At 40.9% G+C, this 26429-nt stretch overlaps 1 protein-coding gene across 2 annotated transcripts in view; it reads left to right on the top strand.

The window, feature by feature from the left end:
• The window catches only part of GALNT7 (polypeptide N-acetylgalactosaminyltransferase 7), a 57689-nt gene that overhangs the window by 3911 nt on the left and 27349 nt on the right, over nucleotides 1-26429 (top strand). For both annotated transcript variants that reach the window (XM_060246533.1, XM_060246532.1), the window contains exon 2: nucleotides 18805-19268. In XM_060246533.1, coding sequence (XP_060102516.1) covers nucleotides 18805-19268 — 464 coding nt within the window. The remainder of the gene's footprint in view (nucleotides 1-18804; nucleotides 19269-26429) is intronic.

The raw sequence follows: 26429 nt of genomic DNA, 5'->3' as shown, positions 1-26429 counted from the left end.
TCCATAAATCACTGCTTTCTGACACTTGGATGGCTTATGAAATCCTGGACCATCGAGTACCTTGGTTGCAGAATTTCCTTCTTAAATGTATATTGCTGGCAGCTTATAAAAATACTGCTCTTTGAGGCCAGGGCAAGGAAACAAATTTGCAGGTTCAACAACTCTGAATCCTTTTATAGAGAACCACTGTGGGTTAGAATAAACTGCCTGGATTTAACATAGATTCTAAACATGAAGTATTTGTCCATTGTGACTAGCTGTGGTAGGAGTTGCTTTTGTTTGGCTAAGAATTAGAGCGGGACAGATTTAAATAAAAATTGCAAGGCTGTTGTGAGGCAAACAAGAAAAAAAAGTAAAGATTTTGTATGTTAAAAGGACAATATAGTTGATCCTTTGCATGTGGTATTGGGAAGTGCTCATGTGCAGGCTGCAGAGAGGAAGGGTTTGGAGAAAGTAAATTGCAAAACGCTTTATGTGTGCATTTGGTTGGAACTCTGGGTGTTTTGTTCTTTATTTCCTTCAGTGTGAAGAGGTGTTAATGTAGTCATGTGACATTTTCACTAGAAATAGCTGAAATCTGTTTTTAAAATAATGGTTATAAGAAAAGTTGGAGTTGCACAGTTTTGAATGGAAAAGAAAAATCCAGGTCTATGCCTTTGGTTTTAAGTTGATGAGATGTCTTCTGCATAGAAAGAGTTTTTGAAGATTAGTTTTGCTCCTAGGTGACCAGACAGATGTTTGTGCAAACTGGAGAAGAGTTGGTTCAGCTATTCTTTATGACTACCCATAGCAATATGTGGACCACAGCAGATGTGCATGATCTGGGAAACATTTCTGCTAGCAAATTTTGAATTATTTACAAGGCTGGAATAAGGTATATTGGAGATGAGAGAAAGGATACAAATGCTCCCCTTTATTTATTTTGTATATACTCTGCTTTTTTTTCCAGTGAGGGGCTCAGAGTACCTTCCATTGTTCTGTCCTCTCAACAACTTTATGAACTAGGTAAGGCCAGGCCCGTAGCCAGAAAATGTTAGGGGGGGCAGGGGATAAAATTTTAGATGGGAGGGGCAAGGGATAAAATTTTAGGTAGGGGGTGTGGGGCACAAAATGATATCACAAACTTTAAAAAAACAGGCAGCTTGCTCCCCTGTTGAGCCGTCACAGTCGGACTATGAGAGTATGTGCACCAGTGTGTTCATGAGCGAGAAAGCCGCAGGAGAGGGGAGAAGATGGCAGGACAGTGAGAAAGCTGGCATGAGAGCGGGGAAGGTGGCACCGGGGCAGGAGAGCGATGGTAGCAAGCAACAATGGAAGGGCCAAAAAGATAAAACAGAGGGATGACTTGTGGGGCATGCCCCCCCCCCCAAGTAAGGCTGAGTGTGTGTGACTGGCCCAAGATCACCAGCAAGTTTCCATGGCAAAATGAGGATCTGAGCCTGGAATCTCCCAGATCTTAGTTCAGCACTCTACTCACTATACCATGCTGCCTATTATGTACCATTATAGTAATAAAATACAGAATTGCATCTTTAAAAGCATTAAATTACATGGATTACATTACATTAATTACATGCAGTATGTATTTATTTGCTGTCTAAGAATGCTGTCAGCTAATATAGCAGTGAGGTTTTGTGGTAAATTTGACGGGATAACACTGATGACAATGCATTGAAAATGACTGCAAAACAAGATCTTTAACTTCAGCATTAAGACCATAATAAATTTGAGTGTTGGACAAAAGCAGCAGGATTACTGATGTGTTTCCTTGAATGCACACTTTCAGCTGCATTCAAGCAGTGAAAACCATCTCGGGTCATTTGTAAGAAGTCTTGTGGGATATATTTTTTAAAAGCAATGTAAGAACAGGTCTGAAATAGAAAACAATCATAGTGCATTCTTTCCTGACTACCTGTAGGGTGTCTCAGTGATGACTTTCTTACCTATAGGGTGTGTATGAGATGACCTTGTCACCTCAATCATCTATATTTAGCCATAGGCTGTAAAACTGCATTCTGTTGCTAGAAAAGGCTTTGTGCAGGATTGCTGTGTTCATATTGTTTCGTTTGTTTCCTAAAATTAACAGCTATGGTTGTGGTTCTTTGTCGGAGGGTTGCTAGGGTAACACTCTTGGGGCCTCTGTGGAAGTCGGTCTGCCCCTTGGCACATACATCTTTTTCTCTTCCACACCCTGCCTAAAATGGATCTGGAATGGGAGGTGCAGGGAAATGAGAATGTGCAAAGTAATGACGTGTTATCAACTGGTTTTGAACAGAATGAAATGGAAGTGATCAATACGGGCAGACTTGAAACAGTGAGACTTGGCTTCAAATGTCTATTTGGCCATGAAGCTCACTGCATGATCTTGGGCGAGTCGCTATCTTATATCTCAGGTTTATTATGAGGATACAGTTGGAGGACTAGAAAATCCTAGAGGAAGGGTAGGATGCAAATAAAATAAGTAAGAAAGCTTTAAGGTTATAATCTTTTCCCCCCATCATTTGCAGTGCCACCATGGTGTGGCAATAGCCAGGATTCAAAGGACTATGCATATGTGTACAGTGGAATGGATCTGACCCTTCTTCCCAGTAGACCCCATTGCCTGCTCCCCAGTGAGTCTTGAAAGCCAAGAAATCCTCCAGAAAAAGACTCAGTACTGTACAATAGTATGCAGATGGAAAATTGGCAACTTCCTGTTTGCATGTCAGACCACCTGCTGATTGCAAACAGGGTTCTTTGGATCCCAGCCAGTGTTTATTTTATCTGTTAGCAGTTTGTCAGTGCTAACAGTAAATGTTAAAATGTGTAACAAAATGTATTTACCATTATAAGCCAATATGGGAGGTGAAACTGTAATTTGAATTGTTTTTAGCAATCTAAAATTGTTGCGGCATGGCATGCCCTTAATAGTGCTGGAAAAATCCTAGGCTTATGACCATCTGGGCTCTCCAAAATATAACACTAGTGCCTAGCAGTTTATGGTTACAATTCCATCCACTCTGTCCTAGGATTCCATTCAACACAGAATATGGATGGAATTGAACTACGTACCTACATTTGTATCAGAAAGTATAAGACTGCTGCTGGGAATCTGAATATCTTTACAACTGATACACTAACAAATAAATTTAAAATCCTAATTTTAGTGAACAGCGTCTGCTTGCATTAGGCTTTAGATATTTTACAGTCATCCATAAATTATATTTATTTCCTCCTTTTCTCTCCAGTAGGGACCCCAAGTGCCTTATAACATCCATTTCTCCTCCTCCATTATATCTTCACAACAACTCTGTGAGGTACGTTAGGCTGAGACCAAGTGACTGGCTTGGGGTCATCTAGTGAACTTCCACTGCAAAGTAGGGAAACAAACGGGTTTCTCAGATTGTAGTCCAGCAGTCTTAACCAGTACACCAAACTGGCCTTTGAGTGATGGGTCTAAGTTTCGTTGCCACTGATTTGGTTAAAAGCTGTATAATTCAAGTTACATTGCAGTTTTACAGTTAAAATAACATCAATAAATTTGTATTTCATATTCATCCAATGATCAGAGAATATAGCATTCATTTGTCTGATAGAAAGTATGTGTGTTATGCACAAAAATTAATCTTTTGGGAGCATATTTACTAAATGAGTTCCTAATACATATGCAAAGAAAGCAGCATGGTATTCCAGAGTTATATTATTCATATGGATTGTTATTTCATCTAAGTGATTATTGTCTGTAATAGTGACTTTTCAGTAGTTCAGATAAATGGCTGCTTCTGTATTTTTGAACGTAAGAACTTGAACAGAGCTCCTACAAAAATGATCTCAAATATAAATATGAGACCCTTGCAGTATTCCTAGCTGTAATTAACAGGGTGCAGCAGGTGCAATTGCACCCCCAGAAATGAGAAATTGGATAATTAAGAAGAATTCAGCCTTAATATCATTTATTTAATTTCCCCCTGCCTCCTCAATAAAGCTGAAGTGCTGGTTTTGGAAGGAGTAGCAGAGTCCCACCTGGCTGGACTGGGCTGAAGTGGAAGTAGGGGGAGAATTGGGCAGCTGTGCCGTTAGTTCATTTTCAGCAAGCCTTGGGAGAAGAGATTGAGCTAAGCACTGGGGGAGCTGCAGCTAATTTTGGTGAGTTCAGTGTTTGCTGTGCTCTTCCTGTCCCCCCTTCACATTTCCAGTGTGGTGCAACAGTCAGAGTGCTAGACAGAGACCTTTTCCTCAAGGCAGTACTTCCCTGTGTAATCACCAGTGTTACTGCAGTTGTCAGTTTTTTAAATCCAGTGGCAACAGGGCTTACAAATGGTAACTTTTCTTGCATTTTCCCTGCTTAGGGTTTGCTAGTATCTTCCCTCCCTAGGGTAGCAACTAGTGGGAGATTTTTTTTTGGGGGGGGGGAGCTCACTGGAAGCATGATATTGCTAGCAATACACTGACATGCAGGGTTGGCCCTGCCACTAGGCAAACTAGGCAATTTCCTAGGGCACTGGCCTTCTGGGGGTGATGAATTGGGTGCCCTCCCATGTGACTAAGTGAAGTTAACAGTGCAGGGAGGGGCCACCAGAAGTTTGCATTACCTAGGGTGCCAGACAGTCTAGGGCTGGCCCTGCTGACATGACTTCTGGTGCAAAACTGGGAGTGATGCCATTGCACTGTTGGCAGCAATGTAGCATTTGGCCAAAACTATGGTTGCACACTCTGAACGCTGGAGTGTTGTCAGTGACACCATGCCATGATGTCTAGCTGTGCTAGAAGAGACATCAGAACATCTCCCCCCCCACACACACTCATTTCCAGCATTTTCTTCCTGTTGCCCAGCTGACAGGGCCGGTGCGTGGGAGTAGGCAAAGTAGGCAGTTGCCTAAGGCACCACATGGCCTCAGGAGCACCACTGGGTGCCCCCTCCCAGACACATTACTCTGGCTCCTGACCACTGTCGCCTTATTTTCTCCCATCACCAAGCTGCCCTCAACAAAGCCAAGCCACCCCCCCTCTCCCCGATGTGCGACTTGGTCTCCCACCTCATCCTATCCTGCCACCCTTCTTCTTGGATTGGCCGGCAAGCACTTATTCTCACAATTTTTAATAACATATCACATTTTTTTTAAAAAAATTAAAATTAAAAATCAGTAAATTAAAAATGTGAAAAGTTTCAAGTTTTGTGCTCTTCATTTTCCCTATATATTCGCCAGAAAGGCAAGCACCGGTCCTGCCAGCTGAGCAGGACCCTCTGGAAGATCCCCTGCCCCCGCAGGAACATAGCAAGCCTATCCCTATCCCAGTCCTCTTGTTGGCCATTTCCCCCCTTCCCACTTGTTTACAAGAAGGGTCTTTTCCACAGGTTTAAACAACAAACAGTAATGAACATAGCAGAGGAAGGCAATGGCAAGGTACCTTTGCTCATCTCTTGCCTTAAACCCTGTGAGGGATCTCAGTGAGTCAACCATTAATTCTATTATTAATGGACATACCAATATATCATTATATTGCTATGCCAATCGGTAATTAAAAAAAAAAAGTCAGAAAGCTCTCCTGGGGGAGGGGAATGGTGGATGTGGGGATGGGGCAGGGAAAATGGTTACTGTATTGGTGAGACTGGAAAAATCCAGACAGTCCTGGCCTCACTGCAGCCAGCCTAACTTTTTTTTACAATCCTTCCCAGTGCAATACATGATTGGGAAAGATCACACAAAAGTAAAGGAAAACCTGGGTGGTGTACAAAAGCTCTATGATGCTGTTCGGAAGTGGGAGGGGGGGAGAGACACTTCCCAACAACATGTCAAACTGAAGGCATATCACCCATGTGAAAATGGACACAGAATGGGTAGGTCTTTTTGCAAGTACTTGTCAGTCGTGCAGCTTCCTGGGTGACCTTGAGCCAGTCACTATTTCTTAGCCTAACATTATCACACTAATTAGCTCTCTTGGGATGATGTTTTTGTTTTGAGGCTCTGGGTACTGCCGATTGGTTGATGTTGTAAAACTTAAGTGTGCTGCTCTTTGTGCATAGGGAAGAAACAGCCTGTTCTCCCAGTCCCCTTCCTGCCCCCACACCATAGTGATTTCTAAAGAGGTATCATGTGAACAGTAATGCCCTTTCATGAAAAATCTGTTTGCTGTGCAGCAGAATGCACCTAATTCGTGCAGTATTCCCCCCCCCTCCCCGGACGATCAGGGTGATACACCATAATGCTGTTTTTTGTTGTCTTCCCTCCTCCCCACTTGTTGGATTGATGACCGTGGGGCTTACTTCTGAGACAACGTACAAAGGATTGTGCTGTTAACAAAACTACTCTTAAATTACAGCAGAGAGGAGGAAAAGCTAAGTAGCAAGTGTCTGTGTGGGTAAATCATGAGATAAGAGTTAAATAATGTTTTTGATGACCAGCTTGACTAAATGGGTTTAACTTTCAGGGGAAAATGGAACTGTCTGTATTATTATGATGTAAGCAAACATGTATTCATACTAGGGGTAGGCAGCAACTCCCTGAGCTTACACAGAGACATAAATTGCTGAGAACTTCCCTTCTCCTCACTAAAGAATGTTGTCGGCTGGTGCAGGAGTGGGAGAGGGGTGTTTGTGTGTGATTTGTCTGTCTGGGTATTCATGAAAGTGTGTGTATTTGAGTAGTGCTGAGAAGCTGAATACTGCCCTGCCCTTGATGGTAGCAGTTTTTTCTTTGGCTGCTAGCAGGTAGCAGGGTCTTTTAGCTTTGCTTGGGCAATAGTAGTTTGTGCAGCCTGGGAGAGTCAGACAGGCACTGCAGAAGACGCAGGTACTTCAAGAGGCAACTTCTTTTTTCTTCCACAACTAGCCCAAAGCCCAGCAGAACCTAGGATATGCTCTGCTGGGCTTAGGTCTTGGAGGAAGAGAAAGCTGTTATTGCTCCACCAGTCCACCTGCCTGTTCAGTTCATAAACAACTTTGGCCTGGGAAGGCCTACATGGAATAGGACAAAGGCTATTTTAATCTAGGCTTACTCAGAGGCAGCTTCACAGCTAAAAGCCCCAAGCCCAGAAGAACCTGTTTCTGGCTAGCATTCCTTGCCCAGAAGGTTTGAGCATGAAACAATGGAATGATCTTGCTCTGTATAACCAAGCAAGATAGTTTTGTCTATTGTCAATTGATGGTAGGCCTACATTTAAAAAGTTACCTAACATCCCTATTGCATTAGATCCAAATATATTCTTAATTTTCTTGCTGTTTGTGTGCCGTCACCCAATAAAACTTGCAGACTTATGTGAACTAGCATTGTGTTTTAAGGGAATGTGGCAATGTGAAGATGCAGTTGTTGTGCTTCTGCTTAAAACAAACAAATAAAAAGCTGTTACTGGCCATATTTTGCTTGATACAGAAAAGATTCTGTGGTATAGATATTGTGAGGTATGGCTGATGGGAGATGTAATTTAGGTGCTCTGGCTTGAAAAAACGTTACTTATGACCCTCTCTGTGTAAACTTTAGTGTATGGTAATACTTGAACAAAAGGAGAAGTAGAACAAATGTTCCATTGTGCTGCTCTGATAGGGATTATAGAGGAAAGAGAAAGGACTTCTCTGTTAATAATACTTGGTATCTGTATAATGCTTTCCCTTAAGGCTTCCATTTTTACTGTATTACAGATGCAGGGGAGGTGGGGGGAGAGATGCTGATAGTGGCCTGCCTAGGGCCACCCAGTATGTTGATGGTTAAGGTCAAATGTGAACTGGGAATGGACGTTCCCTGAAGCTTTCTTTACAGCTGGCATTGTTTTTTTGTGAAAGTTTCTGTTGGTATGCTGTAGACTGACTGTATTAATGTAGCAGAGTGGGCCAAGCTTAATCCATTGTATTAGGCTCCTCTAAAGTTTGTCTGGAATTTGATAAAATAGGACATAGACCTTGTCATTTTGCATTAAGAAGAGCCAGCTCAGCCCAGCAAAATTGTGATCACTAGTGTGTAGCAAGAGTTCTTTGATGCTTTATCCTTGTATATTTTGAGGCTGGGTGTGCTGGGCTATGTTAGTAAGGCACAAGTTTTATGCAGTACCTCTGCCCTTGAGCTGAGCAGTCTGCAGAGATAAAAATATTGACATGGTACATGTTCTTGGGAGTAATTTGCTGTGCTTAACCTGCCTTTGAGTGGTTATACTACATTTTAAACAAGCTAAAGGTAACCTTTCCCAAGAATGTTGGCAACATCTGGTGGGAGGGAATCTAAAGTTCACTTGAAGCTGAGAAAGGTTAGAGAATCCACAGGTGCTAGGATGTTCTTTTGAGGCTGCTGCCAAATCTGCATTTACACGGTCTCTCTAGTAGTATTTAAAATGTCGCAGTATGGAATAACTACTGGAGAAGTGTGCAGTAGGGTTGCCAGGTCCCCTTCAACCTCTGGAGGAGGATGGAGGAGGTAGGGTTGCCAGATCCATGTTTAGAAACTCCTGAAATTTGGGGGTAGAGCCTGGGCAGGACAGGGAGCTCAGTGGAGTACAATATCATAGAGTCCACCCTCCAAAGCATCCATTTTCTCCAGGGAAACTGATCTCTGTAGTCTGGAGATGAGCTGTAATTCTGGGGGATCCCCAGGTTCCACCTGGAGGCTGGCATCCCAAACTGTACACAAGAGCTTATACCCAGAATAAAACTTTGTTGGTTTTAAAGGTGCCACTGGACTGAAACTTTTTTCTGATGGTTAATACCAACTCAGCTACCCACCTGAATCTACTCTTCCCAGAAAGTGTTCTACTTGCTTTTGTGAAATGTATCCTTATTCACTGAAGGATTCTGTTTGAACTAAAAATAAGAGTAGTATTTTTAAGCATATGTATTGTCTCAAAGAATGGTTGAATGCCAAACAAGGCAGAAAGCAACTTTTAACAGTGAGATTCTGAATAATTCCATGTGGGACAACTTGTGGCATTGTTCGTTATATTAGTCTTTTAACAGATGTTGGATCAAGATGAATAGCCATGTTAGTCTGTCTGTAGCAGTATTAAAAAGTAAGAGTCCAGTAGCACCATAAAGACTAGCAAAATTTGTGGTAGAGTATGAGCTTTCATGAGTCACTTCTGAGGAAGTGAGCGAGGACTCAGAAAGCTCATACCCTACCACAAATTTTGTTAGCTTTGGTGCAACTGGACTCTTATTCTTTACTATTAATACTATGTTGTACATTCTACTAATACAGATGTTATACATTCTACTAAAACAGATGTTGTACATTCTATCTTTTCATTTTGTTGTCTGACCTCTGATAGATATTGCAGATGAGTGCATAACCTTGAGCCTTGATACCAGACATAAGAGGATTCTGTTTTGTTTCTGAAATCTCTGCCTTTTGTGTAGATTGAAGAGAGATGCTTAATAATATGTGTATGAAATGAATGAGTAGATTCACTGTGTAAGTGAAGCAAAACCACAATTTTTTTTAAAAAATGCACTATGTTTATGTTTGTTGGATTTATATCCCACCCTCCCCGCTGAAGCAGGTTCAGGACTTTAGGGACTGTCTCCACAGACTGAGGATGCAATTAAAAGTCCAAAATCCTACAGGTAAAAATAATATAAAAGATCATTATTTGGTATCAAGGAGATGGTATTCTATTGTTCTATTGTTGGTTTTATTATCTTTTGCTATTATGCTATTGAATTTTCAGATGAAATATAATGTTAACCCTTGGCATGACTCTCCTTTGCCTATGTGTGGATGGTAAGTTTATTGCAAATTATATTTTGTGTGTTCCTTTTGGTTGCTTCATCTGGTATTTTCACAAACCCCCTTTCCATGGGAACTTTCCAAACATGTAAGGTGCTTTTCTCATCCTTATGTGTCATCCCCCCACCCCAGCCTGTCATGTGGTGGCAGAATGCCCTTGGCATAAATATGTTGTTCTCAGCCTGGCTGCTTAAATACAACATTTTCACCTCTGAAAATGTATTCTGAAGACCAGAGAGGCTGAGACAGGCCTCAGACTGTGACTAGTGCATGAGTCAGGGGGTTAGATATTGTTGAACAAATACATCAGCACAGGAGGAAACAATCCCTCACCTTCAACTGTAGCCCTCTAACATCCCCTTCATGCTGTTCCTTGGAGATCCCCCATACCTCAGTGGGAGTTAGGGGGCTGCACTGAAATGGGGAAGAGAAAATTGTGCTCGATGAGCAGAAATCCTACCACTGCACACTTTAACTTGGCTCGTTAGTATCTTGTTAACAGTCTGAACAGTCACTTGGGGTTACCAAGTCCATTTTGGGAAATTCCTGGAGATTTGCTAGGGGGAGCCGGGGAGGGCAGAGTTTGGGAAGGGTCTCAGTGAGGTATAACTCTAGAATTCACCCTCTAAAGCAGCCATTTTTCCCCTGGGGGAACTGGTCTCTGTTATCTGCAGATCAGTTGTAATTCTAGGAGATTTCCAGGCTCTACCTAGAGGATGGCAACCTTATGTCATAGTTGTTGATTCTTGGATTAATAAATGAAAGTGTTCTAATTTAGAACTGGATTAGTTACTGTGTTACTAATGAAATTGCAGCTATTGAGGTTGCTTTTTTACCTTGTTTTACCATAGAGGTTTGGGAAATTTCTAGAGGTATTTGGCATGATTGTTTACAGCAACAATAGTACATGGGAAAATTTAAAAACTGGCATTGAGGCAAATGAATATTTCCACAGCTTGAATGAACACTGTGATCTTCAAGCACTACTTTATTTTAAAATATTCTAGATCACCTTCTTACTTAGTATCAGGATGGGTAACACCAGTTTCAAAAATGCTAAAATAAACTTTCAACCAATTTATGCCAACCCCATAGAGTTTTCAAGACCAGAGACATTTAGAAGTGGTTTGCCTTGTCTGTCTCTGCGTAGCACCTCTGGTACTCCTTGGTGGTCTCCAATCCAAGTATTAACCACGGCAGACCTGGCTTAGCTTCTGAGATGTGATGCTATTGGGCTAGCCTGTGCTATCCAGGTTAGGGCTAAACTGCATTTTTACATAACTAAAATTTAAATATAAATATATATATATATATATAAATATAAATATATAAATATTTAAATTTAAAATTTAAATTTAAATATAACTAAAATTTAAAAAAGAAGTCATGACTAAATATCATTCTTCTCTATTAGTATCTTTCCTCCTGAAATACCTGGTGCAGGTCAATAATTATGAAGTGTCTTAACTTTTCCAATAAATAAATTCAGGTACAAACTAAATATTGAAACACATTTTCCTGCTTTTTATAAGACACAAAAAATGAGAATTATAGCGTAGGAAGGGTCCACAAGTCAGCCAGCCCAGTAATCTGCACAAAAGCAGTATCATTTACCCGTCCATGCCCATATAAAAACTAGATCTACCTCCACAGTCCATATCACCATGCACTACAGGTAGAAAATAACTGTAATGAAAGGTGCAAAAGAACAAATTATTTGAGCTCTTGTTTTGATGAATGGGGAGCATATCTGATAACTATATGGAGGCTTTTTATTGCCTATGGTGTGCAACTGAAGTAGAACTAGATTCCAGAACCTACTTTTAATACTAGAGCTCAAGCCTTGGACTGTGTAATTACAAAGAAGATGGTTCCTTTTAGCCTGTGCAATGTGCTATAACACCTAACTACCACACATCAAGGGAAGGCCTTAGCCTCTGTGCTCTGTTGTTGGCTGTCCAGAGGAACTGGTTGGCCACTGTGTGAGATGGGAAGCTGGACTAGATGAACCATTGGTCTGATGCAGTGGAAGGGCCATAACTTCCATAGAGTCTCAAATCCTGAATGAGAATAGATTTTTATTTTAAAATATAGGTCTTTGCATCCTACCCAGAATAACTGGAAAACTAATTATCTGTGTAGACTAGAGGAAATACTGTTGGACAGAGAGAGAGAGAGAGAAAAAAATCAAAAAAACAAGTAAAGGAGGGGTAAAAAGACAAAGGCTGCAAGGAAAAGAGGGCCAAAAGTGTGTAAAGGAGGGGGGTGGGGATAAAATGTCTGATAAAAAGCCAGGGCAGGAAAAACGTGATGGAATGGAATTGGAGGAATAGAGGGGATAGCCAGGTAAAATGATTGATATCAAATTGGAAAGGGCAGGAAAAGAGGCTGCTATGACTAATATCAAACAAACATAGGATGACTTGGTATCCTTGTTAGGTTACATTTTGAGTTATGAGTTACTAGGGCTAATTGAAAATTCATACACTATTACAATCAAGCAGACAGGATTAGATATCTGCCTGTAATGTGCAGAGCTAATGACTTGCCATTTTATACCTCAGGTGTCAGTATCTTGTACAATGTGCTCAGAGTCTGTACAGTTGAATCCTTTGAACACGTATACCTGTGAAATGTGGTGCAACTGGCTTCAGCTTTATCACGACAAATGGATTGTTATGGTTGGCATTCATTAGAGGTTTGTCTTATTGAAATATCCAAAAAAGCATAGTGCTACTGACAGGGAAGTTCAAAATGTGGATTCTAGCAGTTGCCTTTGGAGCAGTGCTGGAAAAGCAGCAAAAGATATTGTCAAGGGCAGCCTTTTGGAAAGAGGAGGTGTAGCTATAGGTGTTTTTTGGGGGGAGGTTTTGACAAATGAGATGTGAAGTTGAGTAATAGGGACTCTTCTTTGCCAGCAAATAGATAGTAGCAGCAAGAGTATGTTTGACTTATTAGAGCAAGCAAATCTCCTAAGATTCTAGAAAGTCGAATGAAGTAAAGTGGAAGAATGAGCAGAATTTCAGGATTTGTTCACCCCTCCCAAAACGGATAGGTATATTCTGTCATTATTTTGAAAGTATAGTACAGAGAGTTTGTGGGTATTTTTTTTTTCTTTCAAAGAAGTCTCCCAAGGTTTGCACACCCATGTGCACACAAACATGTACCCAGTGAACAACAGAGGGAATTTACTTAAGGTGACTTTTGTCTGCTTTTGTCTACCCTAAGGAATCTCAAAGCAGGTTACAATTGCCATCGTTTCCTCTCCCCACAGCAGGCACCTTGCGAGGTAGGTGGGCTTGAGAGAGTTCTGAGAGAACTGTGACTGGGTTGAAGGCACCCAGCAGACTTCATGTGGAGGGGTAGGGAATCAAACTCATTTCTCCGGATTGGAGTCTGCCACACTTTAACCACTGTGCCACACTGGAAGAGAAGGCAAAAGGAATCCTGCTACATGGATGGGATATTTTCTGCTGGTCTTACCATAGTGAATGTTGCTTATACCATTTTGTGGATGAGATAGGGTTCATATTTTCAATATCTGCCTTCAAGTGTCTGCACAACATTCATTAGACTCTTAAAGAGCACTTCTTTAAAAAATCCATCTGCTTCTCTTCACTGCAGATATAAGCTGCGCAGGAAGAGGAAGATCTTAAAAACCACCTTACATCTGAGATTGCACCAAATTGGTGGCGCTGTAGGAATTTGTGCTTATGCTGTACTATGCAAATACAGGCCAATTCTTTAGGTTTGTCCCACCATAATTAACTACAGTGTGACGTTCTGTGACATAACGTAATCAAGAGGACAGAGTTATTGCTGGAAATACCTGACCATAGTTTCTTGTGACATTCCTCTGCTTGTGATGAAGGAAATAAACCATACAACACTGACACAGCTACTGTCAGCCTAAGAAGTGGTTTGGACTGAAAATTTTCTTTATTCCACTTATCACAGAAGCATCTTCTATGAGACTGGTTCATTTCTTATGCAACATATCCTTGCTCCATGTGCATAACATTTTTCTTGGCTCATGACTCTGATCCAGAGAACAGGTTAGACACTAGCTCATTCTTCATTATCTTCCTTGTATTTACTTATTTCCTGGCATATCCAATCACATAATTGGGACTTTGTCCAATATACATAAATAACATTGATAGCAATTTGGTCCTCGAATTAGGGTGGTAGTTCCTGCTTCCCAGTGATGCTACCTATCAAGCTGTAACTCTCATATCAACAAAGACTTTATCAAAAAGACTTGAGGCAGATACATAACTATTGCCTTACATATTTCTAAGATTGAGAAAATGCTTATTTTAATCAGTTGCTGTATCCAGTAAGTACATGATCTATGTATTTCAAACAGCAATAACTCTTATAAGGAAATTAATATCCAGCCTGTAAGATTTATGGTGATTCTTCTTTTTTAATTGCTTCTATGACACTCCTAGGGAGCACATTCTTTCCTTTGCCTAGATAAGAGTGAGATGTACCATAGGAATAGATCTTTTTCAAAACTGCATATGTTGGAGTTCTCATTTGGGCAGTCATGGGAATTGTCATATGCCTGGGATTCAAAGCAGGAAAAAAGCACAATGCTCACAGTTAACAAAAGCTGTACATTAAATATTTAAAGAAATACAAAAAATGACACAATTGTAATTTTTTCAAACATTCCTAAGGGGACACGTCCCACCTCTATATAAGGTAAGTACAATGCAGATTTGAAAACAAAGCACTCGCTTAAGTGCATGTAGAAATGTCCATTTCCAGGGAACTTTCATTCCTTATACCATGCTGGTGTCAAACAGGAAAATGTTCAATAGGTCCCAATTCTTTGTTGGTCCCTGCACACATACGTTGTAAAGTAACGGAATGCTAGCCATGCTGTTCTGTTTCCCAAAGGCTTCCTCAGTCATGCGTGCTCTTAGGACATTTTCCAAACAATTCAAGCACTTTGAGTCATGCAAAAAGGCTGGCACGAGGAAGCTTTTGGGAAACGGAACAGCATGGCTAGCATTCTGTTGCTTTACAACATGTGTGTGCAGGGACCAACAAAGAATTGGGGCCTATTGGACATTTTCCTGTGACACCAGCATAGTATAAGGAATGAAAGTTCCCTGGAAATGGACAATATTTCTACATGCACTTAAGCGAGTGCTTTGTTGTCGAGTCTGCATTGTACTTACCTTATAAAGAGGTGGGACTTGTCCCCTTAGGAATGTTTGAAAAAATTACAATTGTGTCATTTTTTGTATTTAAATATTTAATGTACAGCTTTTGTTAACCGTGAGCACTGTGCTTTTTTCTTAGTTCATTGTATACGGTTTTTCCCTAGTCATTTTGTCTAGTTCCTATTGTGGGATTCAAAGCAGTCAGCCAAATAAAATGATTAATTATTTGTGATGAGTATGCAACTGTTAATATAACTGTATCCCGCTCTCAATAATAGTAAAGTTCAGTACCATATTGAATAAAAAATAACATTAATGTTTTAAAATTAAAATTCAGGCAAGAACACAAAAACTATAAAAGGTCTTGCGATGATGTCTGTCCATTTCATAGAACTCATTCATCTGTGATCACAGGTTCTATGGAAATCTTGTGTGTCTGAGGGAGAGAGATAATGGTCATTGCATCTTTTTTTCTTTGAACTTGTACATTACAACTTGTATTGATTTTGTCAGTTTGTAATCTCACTTCACACTGGTATGCTCTCAGAGTCATTTCATTCATATTTAAAGCAGTCCAGTAATAACTAAAAAAAAATTAAAAATGAATATATCATGATGTTACAGCTGAGATCCTTATTGTCATAGTTAAATAACCATGGGTAGGTCATCTTCTGTGTCTCTTTCCAGTTATTGATCACCTTTTCCTGCATTCTTATCATAGTTGACCTTTTCCTGGCATGTTTTGGATGAGTTCAAACATGTAGCATTGGAGCTGCATGAGAAGCACTGCAATCTCTGGATGTGTCATGCGGTTCAGCTGTAAACTATGTTTTCATGGCATTATGTTAATATCTTTTAAACAACCAGTGACAGCTGTGCAATCCAGATGCTCCCCCACCAGTTGTATCATTACTAATGTAACTTAAAGTAGCAGAAGGCTCACATAGCATCATTGCCTGGTATGAATATTTGATTGATAAGTTTAACAAATTTTAAAGTGACTTTTTAAATCGTTTAAAGGATTACATCATAATCTTTTAAATTATTTTTTACTGTCAACCCTTAAGTTATCGAATCTTAACATGCAGATTCTTTGTGAGACTTTTTATAAGGTACTTTTAAGGTTGCTCTAAATGACTAAAATGTTCTGGTCAATGACTGTAATAATAAACTGAACTGATTTATAAGCTGATTATAAATGAGCTACTTGAATGTTCCTTGCAATTTTTAGGTGGCTAAATAAAAAAAGCTGTATTCCAAATAAGTTGCTATCCAAGTCTGAATTGTAATTTTTATTTGAGAATGCATGTTGGAAATTGGCAGCTTGTATTGCAATTTAGAATGTAGTAGTTTGCTTGTATATTTCCCTCTACAATGTATCAACTACTGTGGTTACCCATTTGTTTCTAGGTAAAATTAAAATTGCTGGTTATTACCTTTAAAGCTCCTCACGGCCTTAGGAGCCTCATACTTCCTGAACATCATTTCCCATATGCCAGCTATGTTCATTGGACAACTTCTCTTCGGGGTGCCCTCTCTTAGGATTGTCTATATGGCAACAGCTGGTTCAAAGGCTATTTTTCTATGGTAGGCCCAGTTCCCAGGAATGGCTTACCAGAGTTGGTGTAGAGTTGAATTTTGAATTATCCATAAAATGAGATCAATTCACCATTCTTTTTTTTTTTTGCAGACAATATGCACCAGTGATATAGCTAAGTAAGAGGGCCAGCATTGTGTAGTGGTTAGTGCCAGATTAAGATCTGGGAGACTCAGGTTCAAATCCCTACTTGTGCCATGAAAGTTCACTGGGTGAAATGGAGCCGGTCACAATCTCTCAGCCGGACCTGCCTTGCAGGATGGTTGCTGTGAGGTAAAAATGAAGGAGAATGATGCTGCAAGTCACCTGGGTTCCACATCGAGGAGAGGTGGGGTATAAATATCTAAATAAATAATGAAGGCCTTTCTTTTGCTCGAATACAGAGGCCTTTCTGTTCAAGGGTTGAATACTACCCTTGTCTACAAAAATATGTGATATCAAGGAGGAACACTGGTTTGTGCACTCTTTAAAATTTTAATTTGTCCAGAGGCTCCTGGAATTCTGGTTTCAGAGTTTCTACTGGCACTGTAATCTGATACAATTAATGAAAACATCTGCAGTTATAGTTTAGCATCCTCAGATGCCATGGCTGAAAAAATAGTAAATTGTACTGATACCTTTATTCTTTGCGATGAGATAACCTTCTCTGAAATCCAAGCATTTGCATGGTGTTCGATTTTCAGGAGAGGTTCTGGCATGTAGGGGAGTATGTTATTTTCTGCAGTGACTGGGCCATACAGTAAAATCTTAAGTATTGTTTCCCCAAAATATTCAAAATCATCAAGTGTATGCTCAGTGCTGAAAGAGAAGTGGAAATCATGAGATTTTGAAAAGTAAGGGTTTGTTTCACATCTAATACAAAACATAGAGGAAAGTCTACCAAAAACCAGAAAGAAAAAAAGAAAAGCAAGAGTTCAAGTCAATGTGGCACAATAGTGGTTTACGCATGGTAATGTCTGGAAACACACACTATGATCCTAGCCAGAGTTACACCCTTCTAAGTTCATTGACCTTAATGGATTAGAAGAGTAAAACTCTGTTCAGGATTGTATTGACAGTTTCTGTATATGTTGTAGCAGGAGAAGCAATTTGTGTCTAACTCATAATCACTGATACATTTTGCTGATCTTTATCATTAACTATTTTATTCTGTTGGCTACCTTTGGAACCATAAAAGGCTGTTCACCTCAGCTGTGAGCATGCAAGCAAGTTTTCTTTGTTTTAATGAAAACAGAAATGTTCAGAATGGTAATATAGAACCCCTTTTTATTAATTCATATATAACTCACCTTTCTTCCAAAGCAGCTTACATCATTCTCCTCTCCTTCACTTTAACCCTCTACTTCCTGTGAAGTGGATTAGGCTGGCAGCATATGACTGGCCCAAGATCACTTAGCAAGCTTCCATGGCATGAATGGGGATTCAAACCAGTTCTACCAGATACTAGTCCAACACCCTTAGCCACTACACCAGACTGGCTGTCCCAGTTCACATTAGGCTTCTTAAGCCCCATTTATTCTGGTGGGGTTTTTTCCTGATCTAACATAAGCTGCCTTGCTCAGTCGCATATTGTTGAACTTGTGTCTGTCTTGATCAGGAGTGGCCAAACTGTGGCTCTTTCACATATATTGTGTGGCTCTCAAAGTCCCCACCACCCTGTCAGCCAGCTTGAAGAAGGCATTTCTCTCTTTAAATCACTTATCCAAGCCAAGCAAGCTGGCAGCTTGAAGAATGCATTTAAAGTTAAAGTTGCTTTCTTTCCACCTCTTCCTCCCTGCCCCATCTCTCTCTCTCTCATCTGACAGTCATGTCTTGCAGCTCTCAAACATCTGACATTTATTCTATGTGGCTCTTACATTGAGCAAGTTTGGCCACTCCTTGTCTTGGTTATGATACTTTAAGTAGACTGTACATATTGCAAAAGATTGTGGAATATATCTATCTAACAACAACTTTCTAGAATTAGTTACCTGATCCTTAAATGACATGTACAGCCTTTGTAATCAGCCCTGCCTTTCTGACATTACTTTGACAGGGGACTTCCTGTATACACACTAGTATCTGGTGCAACCCTTTTATATTCTCTGCTTTGTAATATGTGGATATTGGATTATGAAATATGAATTTGGCAGTACAATTAGCAGGAACAAAGGAGGTATCATACTTAATACTAATTTTATGCTAATGTGTGTTATAATTTAATTTCTGTGTGTCATACTTGTGTGCAGAGTCCATTGATCTGGATAGTTGTCACTGAGATTGGGAATAAAGAATTGGCAACAAAAGGGGCACTGAAACTGTGCTAATGATTTTGTTTTAAATTATTCTCTGCCTCTCTTTGTAGGATGACAAGGATTCCAGCAATCTCTTGCCAAACAATGGAGACCGTGGGCTGGTTCCTGGAAATGACAAATTCAAGCCTGTGTTACCCTGGCCTCATGTAGAAGGTGTGGAAGTAGACTTGGAATCAATTCGGCGAAGGAATAAGGCCAAAAATGAAGGAAATCCTCATGCTGGTGGCAATAACGATCAGCAAAACATCATGCAGCGACAGTATCTCACATTTAAGCCACAGGCACTAAACTACCATGATCCCATATTGCAATCTGGAATTCTTGGTAACTTTGAACCCAAAGAACCTGAGCCCCATGGAGTTGTAGGTGGCCCTGGAGAGGAAGCCAAGCCATATGTTTTAGGACCAGAGTATAAAGAATCGGTTCAAGCCAGTGTTAAAGAGTTTGGCTTTAACATGGTAGCAAGTGACATGATATCACTAGATCGGACTATTAATGACTTGCGTGATGAAGAGTAAGTACCCTGTCTGCCTCTGCTTCTTTTTTCTGGGTTTCTTGTAGGACAGAATTAGTAACTCTCATTGTGCATGTTTAATTTAACTAATATAATTGAACTAATCCATTTTCATTCCCTTTTTATTAGGATTTATACTTTATCTAATCTCTTTAATTTCTTTTCCAGTTGTTCTTTCCACTTTCTAATAAACACAGCTCTGTTCTGGTATTTTGATAACTCTTCTGTTTCTACCTTCTTCAGATTTCTGTTGTGGTAAATATTGTACTTTTGTGTTTCCAGGTTCAGCAAGGTTTGTAATTCTCATTTGGGTTTCCCCCCCTAAATTGCTTTTCTTCCAATTGAAAGATGAAGCCTATTAATAGAATAATATTTTTTCCCTCTATGTGCGCAACAGCTTCAGAAAAAAAAGTTTGTATTCCCAGGGAGAATGTGTCTGACAGTGGGGTTTAGCATTCATGCATTTTATAGTATCTTGTTTGTAGTTATGCCATGGTTTGCTTTAAATAGGAAAATGAGGGTGAAATCCAGTTATAGTTCAGTAGTTCTTAAAAACGCCTTGCATTTTTATAGGAAAGATGTAAGTATTTGTTTATGAGAACAATCCTAAGTAGGTCTACGCAGATCTTTTCAATGGAGCTTACTACTAGGAGAGTGTTCTTGGGATTGCACTGTTCTTCTCCCATTGAAATCAGTGAGATTTAAATGTGCTTACCACCACTGCCTCAAACTTAATTTCCTGATTTAATGTGACATGCATTCTGGCAGGTATTCAAACAATAAGTAATACATTACAGCTGTCTAAGCCGGGCTCACATTTGAGTTGCAATTCTTTTTCTGCAGTGGGCAGGTAAGAACGATAGAAAGCCCATTTTTCTTTTTTTTGCCCTTTACCCTTATTTCTCTTTGAGATACATAAAGCTCTTGTCACTCCCATAAGGCACGTCTCCGGGTTCTAGTAACCACACCACTATCATCATCTATGGCTGCCGAAGCTCAACTGTTTGTTTCTCTGAATAGGATTTTCTAATATGTGAGCTGTGAACACAATCAACTGACTGCTAGCTTGACTTGACTTGTGCCGCCCTGAGCCCACTTCGGTGGGGTAGGGCGGGATATAAATCGAAATAAATAAATAAATAAATGTTTGTCTTTGTTCTTTGACTTTGAGTGCAGAATGCAGTCTTTCTGAGTGAAATCAGTATATAATAGTGTAATGGTTCCTTTAAATGCTCCTCTTCACCTTCCTTCTTTAAATGTAAATATTGGGAAGGATATTGTATGGAGAATGTGCTCTGTGTTTTAGTTGTGAAGAACCAGGTATTATCTTTTAAACTCGCTCTCAGAAATTTAAGAATCTTAACATTTTGAGTTTTATTCTTCTTGCTTGAAGCCAGTGATCCTTTGATGGGGAAGAAACCTATAATCTACACTCAATTTTCATAGAACTTTTGCTGTGTGTGATTGTCAGGGAGACTTTTGTGCCTTGTCTATTTTATTTTCTTAATTGTTGGAGGAAGGTATATGTTATCTTAGGCAGCATGTTTGACTGCAAAATAAAAACTAAAGGAAAACTGACATAATTTGAAGTGCAGATATATCTATGAGGCATCTGGCCATGATGTTATAATAATAATAATAATTTTTTATTTCTATCCCGCCCTCCCCGCCGGAGCAGGCTCAGGGCGGCTCACAACAGAAAACACACATTACATCAATTATACTTATAAAACATGGTTAAAACAATTACAAATTATTAAAATTAACTTAACAATATGGCGTTATAAACAGGTTTCAGTAAATTTCAGAGAGTAAAAGCATTTCAAGAATAAAAGCATTTCCAGCAGCATACCTAGTTTGTCACTAGTTTTCCACTAGTTGAAGGCCATCTTGAAGAGGTGGGTCTTGCAGGCCCTATGGAATCCATCTAAACATCGTAGGGCCCTCACCTCCTCAGGGAGTTGATTCCACAGTAATGGAGCGGTAATAGAGAATGCCCGGTCCCGGGTGGCCTTCAGTCTGGCCTCCCTTGGCCCAGGGATATTCAACTGGTTTTTCCCAGATGACCTCAGTGCCCTCTGGGGCTCATATGGGGAGAGACGGTCCCTTAGGTAGGTAGGTCCTCGGCCATATAGGGCTTTAAAGGTAATAACCAGCACCTTGTAGCGAACTCGGTATGCCACTGGCAACCAGTGCAGCCCGCGCAGCCCCGGCTGTATGTGCTCCCACCTTGGGAGCCCCAGCAACAGTCTAGCCGCCGCGTTCTGCACCAGCTGCAGCCGCCGAATTCGGCACAAGGGCAGCCCCATGTAGAGGGCGTTGCAGTAGTCCAGTCTCGAGGTGACCGTAGCATGGATCATCGTTGCTAGGTCGCGGCGCTCCAGGAAGGGGGCCAACTGCTTCGCCCGTCGAAGATGAAAGAACGCGGACTTAGCAGCGGCCGCTATCTGTGCCTCCATTGATAATGAAGGCTCCAGAAGAACCCCCAGGCTCTTGACCTTGTGTGCCGCTTTAAGCTGCACACCGTCAAGAACTGGCAAGGGGATTTCCCCTCCGAGGGCACCGCGACCCAAGCACAGGACCTCTGTGTTAAGAAAAAGTTAAGAAAAAGTGTGCCCTTTTTTAAAAAGTGTGCATCAATTTATGTTTTACCCCTTCCACTTTCCTGACATTTTGTTACAAAGGGCCAGTGGTCTTTCAAGAACGACACAGTAGGAGCCTGCAGGAGATGGGGGGAATCAGCAGAAATCACCCCTTCCCTTTCTAAGCAGGGTGTCTACAGGATATATTTTCACAAATGACATCATCTTTTAAATAAAGCAGTCCCAATCACCCTCCTTTAAAAGAATTTTATTTATATACAATATTTGTATTCTGTTCTGAATCTGTTTTGTGATTAGCGGGCACAGTCCTTTTCTGGAATGTGTTTATATGCATGTGAACACTTGCAGTGCAGGTGGTGAATTTTTATGTCATCTGTTTCAAATCAAAACTCTCTCCACCTGCTGAACTTATAGACAAATACTCATAATAACTGCACACCTGGTGATAATAAGAAAGCAGAGGCTTGGAAATTGGTCCATACATTGAAATATATTTGTAGAAGTACAAAATAGTTTTGTAGAGGTACTGCTGCACATACTTTCATAGAGCCGAGCTATGAGGATTGGCAAGTATGAGTGGCATGGTCTTGAAACTGGGTTAGGCTAATTTTTATAAAATAGATTCCTAGCCTTCCATGAAAAGAGTCTGGCCTCTTTCATTATGAAAGAAGGAAGGCTCCCTTCCATTTGTAAAATGCATTTGTCCAGGGTTGGGCAATTCCAACCCCGCAGTTGCCACTGCAGGCCACCAGCCCCACCAAAGACATGCCAGATGGCCCCAACACTGGGAGAACCACCAGACAGACTGCTGCCAGATGCAGCCCTGACAAAGCTGACTTGAGAGTGGCCAGCTCCCAGCAAGTCCCCTGGCTGTCCCAAGCTAAGACAAAGTCGAGTAGGCCCCCATTTGTGGCCCAGCAGGTGGCAAAAATGCCTGGCCACCAAAGGAGTCAGGCAGACCCGCAGCAGCAGGACGTGGGGTAGCAAAAGGAAACTGACTCACAAGAGTCCCGGCCAGACATGGCCATGGCTCTAAAGACTTTGACAAAGGGACAGGAGGAACAGGCAGCCGTGGCCCTCTTAGAGCAGATCAGGTAGTGCTTGTGGCCTTTTAAAGAGTCCATGGGAAGAGTTTGTGGACTTGCCAATCCAAGGTGGGGGAGCCTTTGGCCCAGGGATCTGTCATTTCCCAGGACTGGGTGGAGAGGGAAGATAGGCAGAGGCTGGGGTTATCCCCTTCCCTGGGGGAGCATATAAAGGATATGGTCTGGTGTGGCCAATAGGAAAAGCCAGATCCATTCCCAGAGAGACGAAAGAGGTAGCCGGCTGAGTAGAGTGGGTGAAGGGAAACCTCCTCCCCTCTTGCCCTGTTCTTATGCTCTGCTTGGGGCAGAAAGGGCTGCCGCTCTACTGCAGCTGCACGAAGCATTTCCTCAGAGGCCATGGTCCTCTGGGAAAGCTGCTAACCAGAGGTCGTTGCTAGGCAGTCGTTTGCCCTCAGCTGAATATAATGCCACAGAATCCACCCTCCAAAGCATTTTTCTCCAGGGGGGGGAGAGAGATCTGTTGTCTAGAGTTCAGTTGTAAACCCAGGAGATCTTCAGGCGCTATCTGGAGGTTGGCTACTCTAGGCCTGGCAGCACCCTCTGCGTGACTTGATGCCACTTGACTGGCATGACTTAATTAGACCTGGTTACTTGCTCCTGTTCAGCAGCAGCATTGCTATGACAGCCAGTGTGACTTAGCAGTTGCCAACTCCAGGTTGGCAAATTCCTGGAGATTTGAGGTGTGGAGTCTGGAGAGGGTGCGTTTGAAGAGGGGTAGGGGGTTAGAGGGTGGAGTCTAAGATACAATGCCTTAGACTCCACCCTCCAAACCAACCCTTTCCTCCTGGGGATCCATTGTAGCCAATCTTTAGGTGAGAGGTGGAAATCACTCAGAATTACATCTGCTCTCCAGATGGCAGAGATCTGCTCCCCTGTAGGTGAGGGGGAGTGAAAGCCTTCACTTGTGTGGGTGGGAAGACAGCAAGGGTGGGGGCACTCACCCAGAGTCTCTTTCTTCACAACAGGCCTTATTCCTAGTATATTAAAAGAAGCCATATAGACTTTTGGTTTGTTTGTGCCCTGTGCCTCCTATTTAAATTGAGAACATCCTTGCAGTGTCTTCCTTGGACAGGGATCCTTCTGAGCTCTGTTACCCAAGATCCTTTAAACTGTTGAGGCCAGGGATTGCCTTTAGACATAAAAAAGCATGTCCTGTTCCTATCATGTTGACTAAAATCTTACCTGTGCCAGCAATGTGTTACATTATGTATGGAGGACAAGGCTTGTGCCTTGGTCTGTTCTGTGATTGCATTCAAGACTGTAGTTTGCTCTCTGACATTCAAAGGCGATGGGGCAAATGTAGTTAAGTGGAGACTGATAGATGTTAGTAAATTTACTGTAAACAAATCATGTTGGTTTAACAAATTTTTTCCTTTGATTGCACTATTAAAACAGGCTTATTTTCTAAGAAAGTTAATTGAGAACTCTAGATGTTGGAAATGCTACAGGCCTTTACTACCATGAAACCCCAGATTATATCATTGTAATTGTAGAGTTTGCTATAATAAGATCACTTATGATTTGTGACATTATATATTTGGTGAGATATAATGGAAATTACCATCCTACCTCTTGTGGCCTGTATTAAAAAAACAAGAGAAAATGTTTTAGGACATGTAATATATAAGCTTTCTCATCCTTCATATTTATACGAAAGCAGTATGGATGCTAAATGGGAAAAGGAGTATCTTGGTAATGCCATTGCTATGTTTTGTTTCTTCATATGCATATAGTTTTTAATGCTAAATGTTTCGTGTTCTGTGCTCACAGAAATTTGCTTGGGGTAATAATATCAATGTTTTATTTTGAGTTTATGTTTGCTATTCTCCAATACATGGCTTATGTTCCGTGTTTTTGTGCTGCTGTACAGCATGTCTCTTTCACTGTTGCATGATAAATATACATAAGCTATATAAAAAGTCCTTAGACAACTATAGAATCCTGTATTGTGAACAAATGTGCCAATCATGCACCAAAGCTGTGAACTGTTTTTATACAGCCACTGTTGTATTTCTCGTGTGTTTCTCCTATCACTGTTCCTTCAGGGTGGAACTCTTCCTATGCCTTTTGCATTCATGTATTTGGAGTAAGTCTGATGCTTCGTGATGAGGAAGCCAGCAGCTTTAGCTTCTGTTTGGAGTGTCTATATTCTGGCCAAAATTGAGGGGGAAAGGAGACCCACTTAACTTAAGAAGGAAGAGGGGATTTTATATATATATATATATATATATATATATATATATATTGCATGACTATTTAAATGGATACCCTGATTCAGGGGTCCCCAACCTCTTTAAGCCTGTGGATACCTTTGGAATTCTGATAAGGATAGTGGCCACAGCCACAAGATGACTGCTCCAGGATGGCAGAGTCAGCTACAAAACGTCAAGGACTGACTTTGTGCATAACTGCTAGTAAGTCTTCAGCATTTCAAGCAGACACTCCCATTAGCTCTCTGTGTATACACTTTAAAAGGATGCCTTTCTAAATGAACATACCATTTAAAATATTTTGTTGTATACACACAACTTACCTTCAGTCATTCAGTGATGATCCTTGTGCTGTAGTGTATATACACTAAGCTAATGGGACTCCCTTACATGGCAGTATCTATCTTGATTTTTCAGACATCTGGCCTGGCCATCCTCTTTATAAGAGCTAAGCAAAAGCCACATGTTGTCCCTCTCACTTTCTAAAAACACTCTGCAGGTGCCAGTGAGGGTATTGGTGAGCACTGTAATACCTGTTGACACTACACTGGGGATCCCTGCCCTAATCTTTACTGACACTTGGGCTCATTCAGAAGGAAAGAGAGGTGGACTTCCAGGTATGTGTCAGTATGCGCCATAGTAAAGAGACTGATGTTATCCTCTGGTAGCATTTTGTTTTAGTTAAAAATAAGACTCAATGGAAAAGACAATAATGCTTTTAAAAGTTGAAGACAGCAGGAGAAGAGGAAAACCCAACATACAATGAATTGACTCAATAAAGGAAGCCATGACCCTCAGGTTACAAGGCCTGGGCAATAGGATGTTTTGGAGGTCATTAATTCATAGGGTCACCATAAGTTAAAAGCAACTTCACAGGACTTGACATGCACAAGCTCACTGGTACTGAGTATCAGGTTCTTTTTTGAGGACTCTCTTGAGAGTCTCTGAAATCCTAGGGGGATTGGGTGGAAATGTCAGTGTGGTATGAGTACTAGCACCTGTCACCTATCAGGTAAATAAAAGCTGCTTCAAAATGAAAGATTAGACTATTGTTCAAGTACTGTTTTGAACCTTTGCTTTGTGGCTGAGCAGTACTAAAGATATAGAACAAAGCAGGAATCAAGTGGCACCTTTAAGACCAACCCATTTTTATTCAGAACGTAAGCTTTCATGCTTACATCGCTTTACGTTGGTTGGTCTTAAAGATGCCACTTGATTTCTGCTTTGTTCTACTGCTTCAGA

Source organism: Heteronotia binoei, chromosome 9, assembly GCF_032191835.1.
Source record: "Heteronotia binoei isolate CCM8104 ecotype False Entrance Well chromosome 9, APGP_CSIRO_Hbin_v1, whole genome shotgun sequence".
NCBI classification, from domain to species: domain Eukaryota; kingdom Metazoa; phylum Chordata; class Lepidosauria; order Squamata; family Gekkonidae; genus Heteronotia; species Heteronotia binoei.
The sequence above is the reverse complement of the archived record's forward strand: the minus strand, read 5'-3'. Positions and strand labels throughout refer to the sequence as shown.